The sequence below is a fragment of the Octopus bimaculoides genome, chromosome 10 (genome assembly GCF_046866305.1).
Source record: "Octopus bimaculoides isolate indiv1 chromosome 10, ASM4686630v1, whole genome shotgun sequence".
In the NCBI taxonomy this organism is placed as follows: Eukaryota; Metazoa; Mollusca; class Cephalopoda; order Octopoda; family Octopodidae; genus Octopus; species Octopus bimaculoides.
In genome coordinates, this window is record NC_142937.1 from 50,627,395 (window position 1) to 50,640,407 (window position 13,013).

Sequence of the window (13,013 nt, forward strand, 5' to 3'; positions counted from 1 at the left end):
ACCAACAGGATGAAAGCTTCTTCACCAATGGGATCCAAGCACTGCAACACCAATGCAAGGGGGACTATATTGAAAAACAAACCTCATTTGGTCACATTCCATGAGAGCATCTGCATCAGCCTATGAACTTTTCAGTTGCCCCTCAAATATGTGTGTGTGTGTGTGTGTGTGTGTTACAATAAGGAACACATTTCTATTTGTGATATTTGACAAAAAAATGTTTCTTTTTTATCATAAACAAAAAAAATATGCTACTATGAACAACAAATTCAAAGCTTATTATTCTTCGACTAGGTATGATTGTAGTTGTGGTCATGAGTTTCTTGATGTTAGCTGATCATTGTGTTTTGCTGTCACTGCTGTCAATTGCTTTTGTGTTGTGACAATACTCTGGACTGTTGTGGGTTCTGCTCTTGCCTGTTGACTGCTTTTTGCTGTCTGGTCATGGTGGCTAAAATGTGCTGAATATATAGTGGTGGTCTTGGTCGGAAAAAGCACTCCAAAGGTGAAAAAAATTGTTGTTAAATCTGAAGTCTTGAATGTCAGATTATTTTATGATGTTGGTAACATTCTAGCAAATGGCGATCGTATTCTTGACTTGTTTTTCTTATTTTTGCATTCAATATAGTGATCCAGGTTTGATTTCTATATATTCTTGCTACATGCCTCCTCTGCCAGTGAAATTTCCCATTCATGGTGAATTGAATGAAATGATGAGAATTGTAGATGGGAAGTGTATAAAGGAGTACACATTAGAAAAGGGTGAATGCAAGACTAAGATTGTTGGTTAAATTACATAGATGGTGAAAAGGTAATCTAACTGAAAGTACTATGAGAAGATGTTTTCATGCACAATTCAATGCTGTCTTATACATGAAGTACTGTACAAGCTTGTGTTGCAAAAATCTCCAAAGCCAGGAATGTAAGAAAAAAATTAACAATATGCAAGAGAAATCAAAATTATGGCTTGACCAGAGTATAATTGCATTATTTACATACATACATACACAACACACACATATATATATATACACACGCACACAAAAAAACGTGCATACACTCACACATACAGGGGTGCAAGTGTGAGGGAAGATACAATAAGTAAAATAAAGAAGTACATATTCATATAAAACGTATATAAATAAAATAAATAAATAAATAAATATACATATACACATATACATACACACACACATATACATGCAAAATATATTCATACCTACACATACATAAACATATATATGTATATATATACATACACACACCTACAAACACATATATAAAACATAAACATGCACATACGTGTACACGTAGACATGTGTACACGTATACATGTACACGTACACATGTATATATATATATATATATATATATATATATATATATATATATATATATATATATACATATATATACATATATATATATATATATATATATATATATACATATATATACATACATATATACATATATATAAATAAATAAATATATACATACACATACACACATACATAAAACACATATAGAAATACATATATATATATACACAGATATACACACGTATAAGCATGCGTGTTAATGTATCCATACACAAAAACATGCATATACATACAAAAACAAGTATACATACATACACACCTACATATACTTGTATATACACATGTAGACAAAAAACATAAAATACATCCATGCACAAACACAAAAAAAAACATACAAGTAAAACATGCATACATACCTACATGCAAATATATATATATATAATACAAATGATATATGAGCATATGCATGTATACATACATATATGTACATACCTACATCTACATGTATATATAGATGCATATCCGGGTACATCATCATCGTTTAACGTCCGCTTTCCATGCTAGCATGGGTTGGACGATTTGACTGAGGACTGGTGAAACCGGATGGCAACACCAGGCTCCAGTCTGATTTGGCAGAGTTTCTACAGCTGGATGCCCTTCCTAACGCCAACCACTCAGAGAGTGTAGTGGGTGCTTTTACGTGTCACCCGCACGAAAACGGCCACGCTCGAAATGGTGTCTTTTATGTGCCACCCGCACAAGCCAGTCCAGGGGCACTGGCAACGATCTCGCTCGAAAATCCTACAGGAGCCAGTCAGGCGGTACTGGCAACGGCCACGCTCAAAATGGTGCATCTCATGTGCCACCCGCACAAGAACCAGTCCAGGGGCACTGGCAACGATCTTACTTGGCTTGCCGGGTCTTCTCACGCACAGCCCATTTCCAAAGGTCTCGGTCCGTAGTCATCGCCTCGGTGAGGCCCAATGTACGAAGGTCTTGCCTCACCACCTCAGCCCAGGTCTTCCTGGGCCTACCTCTTCCACGGGTTCCCTCAACTGTTAGGGTGTGGCACTTTTTCACGCAGCTATCCTCCTCCATTCTCACCACATGTCCATACCAGCGCAATCGTCTCTCTTGCACGCCACAACTGATGCTTCTAATGTTCAGCTTTTCTCTCAAGATACTTACACTCTGACGGGTATTCACATTGACATTACACATCCAACGGAGCATACTGGCTTCATTCCTTGCGAGCTTACGTATGTCCTCAGCAGTTACAGCCCATGTTTCACTGCCATGTAGCATGGTTGTTCGTACGCATGCGTCATACAGTCTGCCTTTTACTCTGAGTGAGAGTCCCTTTGTCGCCAGCAGGGGTAAGAGCTCTCTAAACTTTGCCCAGGCTATTCTTATTCTAGCAGCTACACTTTCAGCGCACCCACCCCCACTACTAACTTGGTCGCCCAGATAGCGGAAGCTATCGACTACCTCTAGTTTTTCACCCTGGAATGAGATAGAAGTTGTTTCCTGTTTGTTTGCAGTCTTTATTGCACCTGAACATCTGCCACAAACAAAAACTAACTTGCTAGTTAACCTGCCTTTGATGTTGCTGCACCTCTTATGTGTCCATAGCTTGCACCGGGTACATCTTATAGAGTTACTACCTACTCCTTTTCTACATACTGAGCAGGGCCATCTACCTGAAGGGGTTTGTGTTTTATCTACCTTCCTACTTATTAGGATTTTGGTTTTAGCTAGGTTGACTCTAAGGCCCTTCAATTCTAGACCTTGCTTCCACACCTGAAACTTCTCCTCTAGTTCTGATAGTGACTCCGCAATTAGGGCAAGGTCATCAGCATAGAGGAGCTCCCAGGGGCAACCTGTCTTGAACTCCTCTGTGATTGCCTGGAGGACTATGGTAAATAAGAGGGGGCTGAGGACGGAACCTTGGTGGACCCCTACCTCTACCCGGAATTCATTGCTGTACTCATTTCCAACCCTCACCTTACTGGCCGCATCTCTGTACATGGCTCGCACAGCTCTCACTAGCCATTCTTCTATCCCAAGTTTCCTCATTGACCACCAGATAAGGGATCGGGGGACCCTGTCAAAGGCTTTCTCCAAGTCAACGAAAGCCAGGTACAGAGGTTTATCCTTGGCTAGGTATTTCTCTTGCAACTGTCTCACTAGAAATAAGGCATCAGTAGTGCTTTTACCTGGCACGAACCCAAACTGCATCTCATCTAAATTGATTCGCTCCCTAATTAGTTGGGCTATGACCCTCTCTGTAACTTTCATAACCTGATCTAACAGGATGTCAGAAAAGGAACGGGAACATAAAGCACAAAAACGGACTTTTTTTACAGACAACAGAACGAACACATAGGAAAACAGATGAGCCACTTATGGAACTTTTCCTTCATCAGCTGCCTCTGATGAGGCAGAATGCGCTCTTAGAATAGCTCTTTCTGTTTAGTGGATTATTATGAAAATGAACGGTTCTATCTTAAATTCGAGAGATGAAAGAGTTTGCTCTTGTAAACATATGTCCAAATTTCTTTTCATTAACCTTAAATAGTCTTATTGATTACCTCTTTGTCTTTTTCTTATTAGTTCTTATTACACTCTAAGGTTATGTGTATGTATGTATTCTGTGTGTGTGTGTGTGTGTGTATATGTATGTATGTATGTATGTAAGGATGCGTGCTTGTGTGGGTATGTTTATGCACTTACACTCATGTTTTTATATGTATGTGTGTATATATATGTTGTATATGTTTGTATGTATATGTATGTGTATATATATGTTCATATGTATATATTTGTGTGTGTTATTTATTTATTTTTTACTTTTTATTTGTATTTTTTATTTTTTATATGTATATATGTGTATGTATACTTATGTATGCCTATATGTATATATATTTGCATGTAGGTATGTATGCATGTTTTACTTGTATGTTTTTTGTGTTTGCGCATGGATGTATTTTATGTTTTTTGTCTAAAAGGTGGTGCTCCAGCATAGTCACAGTCAAATGACTGAAACAAGTAAAAGAGTAATACGTATATATATATATATATATACACACACGTATATATATATCCTCTTTCTTTTTTTTCCTTGCCTGAGCGTCCAATAACTCAGTACTTGTACTACGGCCCTGCGTTGCTTTTTCTTGCTTGTCCTTGTTTGGATTGACTATATATATATATATATATATATATATATATATATATACACACATATACGTATATATACACATACATATATATATATACATATACATACATATATATATGTGTGTGTATATATATATATATATATATTGGAAGGTTTGGAGGTGATGTACAGAAATTATATAGAAAAAAAATAAGGTACTCAGAAATCTGGATGTTTGTACATTTACAGATTTTTATTAATGTTACATATTAAATAAAGCACTTTTCACCTAGTCCTGTAGGATTTTCAAATTGTTTTGGAGGGTCTCTTTATATAGTTTTATTGAGTGTGTAGGGGTGGAGAGAGAGGTATATAGGATAGTAAGAGAGGGTGAAGAAAAGTGAGAGAGAGAGTGTGAGTGTGTGTTTTTTGTGTTGGTGTGTGTGTCTGTGTGTGTGTGTCGATGGGAAAGAGAAAAGAAGAAAATTGGGTTCATAGCTGGTTAGTTCTTTTCAATGATAAGTTTATTTTTAGCCTTTTAAAGGAATGGCAAAAGCAGGTGTGATCGTTTTGAAGAAGTTGTTTTTCAAAAAAAGAATCTTTGGTGTCATTGTCTAGTAGGAGAGTGTGGGTGCGTTTTTGTGTGTGTGTGTGTGTGTGTGTGTGTGTGTGTGTGTGTGTGTGTGTGTGTGTGTGTGCGTGTGTGTGTGCCTGTGTATTTGAAAGGTGTGTCAGTGGGAAGAGGAGGGAAGAAGAAGATTCTGTTTACAGTTTACAGTTGATCAGTTCCTGCTGTGGCAAGTTCATTCTTGGCCTTTAAAAAAAAGTTGGCAAAACCAGATGGTATTCTTTGGTATCATTGTCCAGTGGAAGAGAGAGTGCATGTGTGTGTGTGTGTGTGTGTGTGTGTGTGTGTATGTGTGTGTGTGTGTGCGTATGTGTGTCTGAAAGGAGTGTAAAAGGGAAGGAAGGAATTGTGATTATATCTATACAGCTGGTTAGTTCAAAAAAAGTTAGGAGAGAAATATGAGAACCTAGGTAACTGGGTTCAATTCTTGTTGGTACAAAAATGTCCCACTATCTGGGTTTCTTGCCGTTTTTTTAGGGTCTGTTAGAAGGGAAAGATCTTAAATTTTCCTTCCCCACATGTTCCTAGGTGTTCACTCAGTGGAATTTTCCGTAGTTCCTCCTGTCGGACATGTTGTCGGTGAATTCTGGCTCGTTGACATAAGAAATTTCCAGTTTCACCTATATAATTCTCCTTGCATGTGGGGCAGGTTATGCAGTATATTACATTCTGCGTCTTGCAGTTCATGTCTGCATTTACTTTGAATGTGTGACCACTCTTAAATTTTATCTGTTTATTCCCCTCTATATATTTGTAGATGGGGTTGCTGCAGGTTCCACATCTACCATCTCCACACTCTTTTACTTAGAATTCGGTTTTATTCTCTGCTTAGAATTTCGCTCTTGTTAGGTGTTTCTTTAAGTTTTTTTCTTGGCGTTTACTGTTTTTTATGCAATGTTTGTTTAGTAGGTTTTCCATTTTGGGGCTTTGTTGGATTATTGGTAGGTTTGAGTGTATAATGTGAAACATGTTGGTGATTGTAGGGTTGTGTGTGTTAATGAAAGGGATGATGTTTTCTTTGTTTTTCTTTTTTGGTGTTCTGAGTTGTGTGATGTCCAGTTTTGTTGCTCTTTCGATTCCGTTTTCTATTAAGGTGAGTGGGTATTTTTGTTCTAGTAGGAAGTTTTTAAGTTCCTCTAGTCTTATGTGGCGTGTCTGTGAGTCGGTCACTATGCTGCATATGCGTCTTGCCATACTATATGGAATGTTTCTCTTTATGTGGGATGGGTGGCAGGAGTAGAAATTTAAATATTGGTGTGTGTCGGTTTTTTTGTAGTGGATGTCTGTTGTAACGATGGAGTTGTGTATCTTGATGTTGATGTCTAGGAAGGGGAGTTCGTTGTAGTTGGTATCTATTGTGAAGTGGATAGATGGGTGCAGTGTGTTGAGGATGTTGTGGAATGTTCATAGATCTTCTTCTGATCTGTTCCAAAAGATGAAACAGTCATCGAGGTAGCGTTTCCACTTTTTCTTGACGTCTTCTCTGAAGTTGTGTTCGAAGGTGTTCCCTATTTCATCGTATAGCTTGTTCTCAAGGAAACCCATCACTAGGTTGGCATATGAAGGTGCGAATTTCGTACCCATCGCCGTGCCCTTTAACTGTCGGTATGGTTTGTTGTTAAATGAAAATGTGTTCTCTTCAAGTATTAATTGGGTGGCTTTGGTGATAAAGTCTGTTTTGAAATGTTTATCTATGAGTTCCCTATATTTCTCTACCCAGTATTTTATCGCTTCCAGACCAAGAGTGTGTGGTATGTTTGTGTATAAGTTTGTGACATCGAAGCTTGCAAGTATGGTGTTTTCTGGAACCGTATTTGGAATGTGTGTGAGGAAGTCTATGTCATCCCTTATGTAGCTTGGTATCAGTGGGAATAAAGGTTTGAGGAGTATATCTATGAAGTGGCTTAGTTGCTGTGTTGGCTCTTGGGGCCCTGCAACAATGGGTCTCATTGTGAGGTCTGCAGGTCTTTGTATTCTTATATAGTGGTTCCTCTGTTCATTTATGGCTCCCTGTATTTCCGAGCTTTTATGGATTTTGGGTAATCCATAAAAATTGCGTTCTTTGGTTCTTGAGTTGCATAAATAGTCTTTCTCCTTGTCTGTAAAGGAGTCTTGGTATTCATTGATCAATGTTCCAATTATTTTTATTGTTGCTTTCTCTGGTTGTGTTGATTCCTCTTTGTAGTATGTCTGGTTATTAAGCATCTCCAGTATCTTTTCTTTGTAGTAATCTGTATCCATAATTACTATTGCTCCACCTTTGTCAGCTTCTTTTAAAATGATCGACTTGTCATTTTTTAGTGTTTGTAAGGCTTGTTTTTCTCCTCTGCAGAGGTTCTGTTTGCATTTATGTGTGTTGAGAGGGAATTTGGAGATTGTCTCTATGTATGCGTCTAGGTGTTTGTCACATCCCTTGTGGGGGGTGAAATGGGATTTTTTTTTTATGATTGAGTTATCTTCTGTTTCCTTATTTTCAAAGAATTCCATAAGGCGGAGGCGGCAGCTAAAGTTGTCTATATCAGTTTTTAGTTCTATGAGATTTGGTGTGGGTGTGGGTGTAAATTTGAGGCCTTTTAATAGTAGGTTCATTTCATTTTTGCTAAGTTCTCTTTTAGATAGGTTTATTATTTTGAGGTCTATGTGTTTCGTGTGTACATTTGTAATCTTTGGTGTGTTGGGTCTGGAGTATTGTTGAAGTATCCTTTCTCTAAAAAAGGGGTTGTGTTGTTATGTCTCCAAATTCCATTTTCAGGTTTTAGGTTTTCTTGTAGAGGCAGGGGTGGTCTATATGGTCTGTATGTGTTGTTTTGTCTGCGGTAGTTGTTTTCTTCCCATCTTCTGTGTTTGTTGGGCCTATTTCCATTCCTGGGGTTCAGGTTTTCTTGTGGGTAGTTGAATGGTTCATATTGTGTGTTTGTATTGTTTTGATGGTGGTGGTTGTCTTTTATTCATCTTGCAAAGTTGTGGGGTCGCATGAGGTTGGTGTTTGTATGGTTTGGATATCCTCGATTTTTATTGTAGGTTATGTGTTGATTTTTATCTACTTGTCTATTGTTCCATGTGTGTATCCATTTAGGGTATCCAGCGTTATGTGTTGGTGATTGTTCATGTTCTGTTTGTTCTCTCCAAGTGTTATAGGTTATTGGTTGTATGTGTCTTGTTGTCTTGCATATTTTGTGTGTCTGTTTATTGGGGGGTTTGGCAGTGCAAGGAGTTGGATTTTGGTTTGTGTTTGGTAGGGTTTATGTGGGTGTCTGGGGGTCCAATAGGTTTGTGATTTTGGTTTGTTGTATCTTTTCGTTTGTTTTGGTGGTTTTGTTTTCATAATGGATTTTTCCCCATAGTTCCTTTCGTAGTTTGAGAACCATTCCTGTTGTTTGGTCCACATAATTCTGGATCTTTCCTCTTCTCGTTTAGTATCCTCTTTCCATAATTGGTGTAGATTTTCTTTGTTTTGGTTATTATTCCTCTCTGTTATTTCAGCCATTATGACGGCGTCAGTTGTTTTAATCATATCTTCCTGATTTAAGCTTCGTGTTTGTAGAAGGGAAATTTCTGTTTCTAGTCAGCATAGAGCTAGATTTGCACATATTGTTGTTTCTTCCAGTGTTTCACCCCTTATTTCTTTGATAAGGAATTTTCTAGGGAGTATTGGGTTCTTCTTGTCCCGCCAGTTTTGGTATATGTCGGCTATGTTCTTACAACGAATGCTTTTCCAATAAGCATGTTTGCGTTGGTTTAGAAGTTTGTTCCAGTCTTGGGGCTTTGAAGGTTTTTCTTGATGTGTGTCATTTTTTTTTTTTCTCCATTTGTTTTTCTTTGTGATTGGGGTGGTCCCGCCAAGAGATTTGTGTTGTCAGTTATGATTGCTTGATTATTTTTTGGGAGAATATCTTGTGTTCGGATGGTATTTATAAGGAAGTCAAAATTTGCGAAGACTGTATCAATTTTTGAAAGGAGTAAATTTAACTTACTGCAGGTTTCTGTGAGTAGATCTTCCATACTTCTGGTATTTTCTTGCTGCAAGTGTGATTCTGTCTCATTGATTTTGATGTTGCATATTTCGCAGATTTGTGTTAGGTCTTCTGTGTGTTTGGTATTAGTCCGTTGCGGGTCTAATTCTGTTCCATTCTCTTCGATGTTGTGTATTTCTGTGACGTTTTCTGTATTCTTGTTATCCTTTGTTCGTAGGTCTGGTACTGATGCATCTATTCTGATGTCTTGTACATCCAAGTAAATATATTGGAAGGTTTGGAGGTGATGTACAGAAATTATATAGAAAAAAATTAAGGTACTCAGAAATCTGGATGTTTGTACATTTACAGATTTTTATTAATGTTACATCTATATATTAAAAATGAGAATGTGTGTCTGTCTGTCTGTGTGTGTGAATCCCTAAAACTCGAGAACTACGCAACCAATTTCATTCAAATTTTACACATGCCTTACTTAGGGTTCCAGTTGTGTTTTAGTCAAAAAAAATTTTTTAACTTCTTGCAGAGTTCGAGCCCACGGCAACATAATATCTCCTCCACTATTTAAGTATTACATGTCAAAAGTGAAACAAAAACACTCATGTCAAATACTTTCACTTTAAAAATGAAACTATTCCACTAACTGCAACAATCACATTTCGATACTGTAATGACAGATACTTTCAGAGAGAGAGAGAGAGAGAGAAAGAGAAAGAGAGAGAGAAAGAGAAAGAGAGATGTATATGTATACATATAGATGTATATGTACACGTTATTCCTCTAACTTAAACAATCACATTTCGATACTGTAATGACAGATACTTTCAGAGAGAGAGAAAGAGAGAGAGAGAGATGTATATGTATATATATATAGATGTATATGTACACGTATATGTATAGATATATATATAGATATAGATCTATATGCATACATGTATATGTATACATATGTGTAGATGTATATATATATATATATATATATATATATATATATATATATAGATGTAAATGTAATATGTATACATATATATATATATATATATATATATATATATATACATGCATACAGATATCTATACATATATACACCCATCACACACATACACATGAACACAAACACACACATTAGTCATTTGTTTTCTTATCCAAAACTACGTCAAAAGTACTGAATGGATCTTTATGAAATTTGGAAATTACATTCTATGCATAACGGCCATAACTCCCATGAAAATTCATATATTTTTGATGTTGATGAAATTTTAACCCGAACATAACATGGAAGAGCCCTGCTTCTCACATGGACAACTGTATGTTGGCTGCTCAAGAGTGGGCAGCAAAAAAAAACCTATTTGCATATGCTCCACAAGGGAAAACAAGGAACATTGTTTACAATGAGGTGTTATAATCACAACAGCAACAAAGTATGTACATGATCACCTTCTTTTACGAAACTTCATTGACTTTCATATATTTATATTGATATACATATATATACGTGTGTTTGGGTGCGTGTGTGTGTGTATATATATATCTCTATATATAAAGATGAGAATGTGTGTCTGTCTCTCTGTGTGTCTGTCTGTCTGTGTGTCTGTGTGAATCCCTAAAACTCGAGAACTACACAACTCTCTTTTACAAACCCAGTGAAAATACATAAATTTCATATGTCAAAGAAATTCAACCAATACATATAACACCAAAGTTAAAAACATTGCCAACAATTCCACAATCCCCAACCTCCAGAGCTATTGAAGAAACTGTTATCATCAACTGACCAAGATTCCTAACATTTGCAAAACAAAATTAGACAATACGACGCTGTACTACAGATGACATCATTTGGAACCACAAGAGATTTAACTGAGGCAGCATTCATCCAAACTTTCAAGATCCAACCTCAGATTTATCATCGCATTGTCTCTCTACTACCTCTGTCAAATGAATCACCAAAATTGGCCTTTCATTATTTATAATCTGTACCTGTTTGTTTGGTTATGAAATAAAATACACAAAACGTGTTTCTGAATTACGTGTATTTACTTTATATACATATGAGTTGAAAACTTTCTTCTAGCATTCCACTTAATATCTATGTTCCATGCTGGCATGGATTGGAGAGTTATTAATGTAGAAATATGGTATCGTAGCTACTAACAGTTGAGGGTTGCGTAGTCTAGACGGCGTGTTTAGATTTCATTATTCTCTTTAACCCGGGCAACGCCGGGTATTTCTGCTAGTATTAAATAAAGTGCTTTTCACCTAGTCTTGTAGGATTTTCAAATTGTTTTGAGAAGACCTTGGGGAGGGTCTCTTTATATAGTTTTATTGAGTGTGTAGGGGTGGAGAGAGAGATATATAGGATAGTAAGAGAGGGTGAGGAAAAGTGAGAGAGAGTGTGTGTGTGAGTGTGTGTTTTTTTGTGTTGGTGTGTGTGTCTGTGTGTGTGCGTGTGTGTGTCGATGGGAAAAAGAAAAGAAGAAAATTGGGTTCATAGCTGGTTAGTTCTTTTCAATGATAAGTTTATTTTTAGCCTTTTAAAGGAATGGCAAAAGCAGGTGTGATTGTTTTGAAGAAGTTGTTTTTCAAAAAAAGAATCTTTGGTGTCATTGTCTAGTAGGAGAGTGTGGGTGCGTTTTTGTGTGTGTGTATGTGTGCGTGTGTGTCTGTGTGCGTGCGTGTGTGTGTGCCTGTGTATTTGAAAGGTGTGTCAGTGGGAAGAGGAGGGAAGTGGAAACAGAATCTTCCTCTTCCCACTGACACACCTTTCAAATACACAGGCACACACACACGAATGCACACAGACACACACGCACACATACACACACACACACACACACACAAAAACGCACCCACACTCTCCTACTAGACAATGACACCAAAGATTCTTTTTTTGAAAAGCAACTTCTTCAAAACGATCACACCTGCTTTTGCCATTCCTTTAAAAGGCTAAAAATAAACTTATCATTGAAAAGAACTAACCAGCTATGAACCCAATTTTCTTCTTTTCTCTTTCCCATCGACACACACATGCGCACACACAGACACACACACCAACACAAAAAAACACACACTCACACACTCTCTCTCTCACTTTTCCTCACCCTCTTTTACTATCCTATATACCTCTCTCTCCACCCCTACACACTCAATAAAACTATATAAAGAGACCTTCAGCAAGGTCTTCTCAAAAAAATTTGAAAATCCTACATGAGTAGGTGAAAAGCACTTTATTTAATATGTGACATTAATAAAAATCTGTAAATGTACAAACATCCAGATTTCTGAGTACCTTAATCTTTCTCTCTCTCTCTCTCTCTCTCTATATATATATATATATATATATATATATACATATATATATATATATATATACACACACACACACACACACATATATATATATATGGTGGTTGTCTACTCCTTATACAGAGTTTGACCACCTCCTGTACCTACACCTTAGCACCATCATGGCGTCTGATGTGGCTTTTTAAACCAATGTTCTGAACAGACACGCACATAGATTGCACCTCTTATTTGGACCACCAAGACCTGCAGATAAATTCTACTCTTTGTAGATCTGGCATGCACAGACATATAGTCAGAATAGTTGGTGGAGGTTTGTTTTCTATGCGTTCGCAGATGAGATTTGAGGCCAGCCAAAGACAGGCATGGTCTGTCACAGACTGTGCACACAAAAAGGTCATTGTCATTCACTTTCTCGATCGCTACATTCTTCATTATATCTCTTTTGAGTTCTACTTGCGTTATCCTGGCTTCTTCAAATGCTTTTACTCCACTCCACACCTTTGTTCGCCATCCAACTCGATCCGAAGCAAGAGTTTCTATATCTTCTGGAACCATTCAAAATGACTTCATAGTAGTCCTTATGCCGTCCTTAAACCTTTTTTTTAGGTTTACGTTGCAATGAA

General features: G+C 37.1%; 1 protein-coding gene across 1 annotated transcript; it reads right to left on the reverse strand.

The window, feature by feature from the left end:
* Positions 1 to 6,514: 6,514 nt before the first annotated feature.
* Positions 6,515 to 7,351, reverse strand: LOC149133714 (uncharacterized). Its single transcript, XM_089358237.1, has one exon. It carries the CDS (start codon positions 7,349 to 7,351, stop codon positions 6,515 to 6,517), a length of 837 nt encoding a protein of 278 aa, XP_089214363.1.
* Positions 7,352 to 13,013: the final 5,662 nt, after the last annotated feature.